The following is a 1,746-nucleotide window of genomic DNA, read 5'->3' on the forward strand; positions in this document are numbered from 1 at the left end:
AGCATTTCAACAAAACTCTTTATTTCTCCATTTTACAACAATCATATAAATTCCTTTAAATGAGAAACCTTACGTTTGCACAGGGTATATATACTATAAATAGGGACAACACAAAGTTTTCTACTTTCCATCCCATTAGTTTACTTTCTCACAACATCACACACAAAAAAATTGGTGACCAAAGAATTTTAAGTAAATTTTAAGCTGAAGATCTACAGTCTCCTTTAGTGGTAAAATAAAATGGTCAGAGTTCAGGTTGGCAATTAGTTCTGAAAAACTATGTTTTTCTACAAAGTTGATCTTCTCCCTTACCACCCCAAAAAATAACTCTTCCTCTCTACTCAAGCAAGTTTTATGGAAAGGTTCCCATTGTCCTTAAGAAACATTTTCCTTATCTCTATGTAATACTTAGCTGCTTAAGATACAAAAACAAAACCCAGTCCACAAAAAATCATCTGCATTCCAAGAAATAATGAAAAAGAAAAAGACCTATTACGATGCAAGATAATCCTTAAGCCTAAGAAACAGGTTCCTATTTCCATACTTACTGGAAAGCAACAAGGGTTTGCTAGGATTCAGAGCTAGGCACAAACCTGTTCTTCTTCTGTAAAGGGAACAAGAGCCAATGGTGGCAGGGGCTCCTCCTGGAGGATGGGCAGAAATTCTTTATCCAGAAGGTCTGACGGTATCTATAGACCAAACACATGACTACAAGATTAATGCTAATCTTCTAATTACAAGAAGATAAAAAGCAAGAAAAAACACTCTTCAGCTATTTATTGCAGATTGTTATAAAGAAAGATTAAAGCTTATTCAGCTATAATTAACTACAACAGTACTCACCTATTTTGAAAAAGTCAAATATTAAAAACACCAGTCACCCTCCCTGTCCTCTCATAAGATCACTACTTTTGGATCTGGCATTAACTCAGGTATTCCAAAGCATACAGGGCAGGAGTAAAAATCTCCACATTTAACTCAAAGCAGAAGGAAAGCTTTATAAACAACTGTATTTGTCCTTAGCAACCACCACTAACATTTGATACTCTTGATTAAAAATTAAATACATTGAAAAACTACAAAATACTATTTCTCACTAGTCAGATAATAGAAGTTTACATTTTACTGTTTCTGCTTTGGTCATTTATAAGAGACAAAGACATGGTGTTGTACTTTATGATTCTCTCTCCATTAAAAATTTAATTTTTAAACTGAAAAGGGAAAGAACAGGCCAGGCACTGTGGCTTATACCTATAATCCTACCACTGTGGGAGGCCAAGAGGGTGGATTGCCTGAGTTCAGGAGTTTAAGACCAGCCTGAGCAAGAATAAGACCATCTCTACTAAAAACAGAAAAACTAACCAGGCACTGTGGCACGAACCTGTAGTCCCAGCTACTCAAGAAGCTGAGGCAAGGGGATCACTTATCTCTTGAATTTAAGGTTGCCATGAGCTATGCACCATAACACTCTACCCAGGGTAAAGAGTAAGACTCTGGGCTCAGCACCCATAGCTAAGTGAGTAGGACGCCGGCCACATACACCAAGGCTGGTGTGTTCGAATCTGGCCCAGGCCTGCAACCAAAAAAAAAAATAGCGGGGCGTTGTGGCAGGAGCCTGTAGTCCGAGCTACTTGGAAGGCTGAGGCAAAGAGAATCACTTAAGCCCAAGAGTTTGAGGTTGCTGTGAACTATGACGCCACGGCACTCTACCAAGAGTGACATAGTGAGACTGTGTCTCAAAAAAAA

At 38.2% G+C, this 1,746-nt stretch overlaps 1 protein-coding gene across 3 annotated transcripts in view; it reads right to left on the bottom strand.

The window, feature by feature from the left end:
- The window catches only part of GIGYF2 (GRB10 interacting GYF protein 2), a 145,264-nt gene that overhangs the window by 108,895 nt on the left and 34,623 nt on the right, over window positions 1-1,746 (bottom strand). For all 3 annotated transcript variants that reach the window (XM_023510308.1, XM_012802254.2, XM_023510307.1), the window contains one exon: window positions 594-689. In XM_023510308.1, coding sequence (XP_023366076.1) covers window positions 594-689 — 96 coding nt within the window. The remainder of the gene's footprint in view (window positions 1-593; window positions 690-1,746) is intronic.

This window comes from Otolemur garnettii, unplaced genomic scaffold, assembly GCF_000181295.1.
Source record: "Otolemur garnettii isolate 467f Iridium unplaced genomic scaffold, OtoGar3 scaffold00013, whole genome shotgun sequence".
NCBI lineage: Eukaryota > Metazoa > Chordata > Mammalia > Primates > Galagidae > Otolemur > Otolemur garnettii.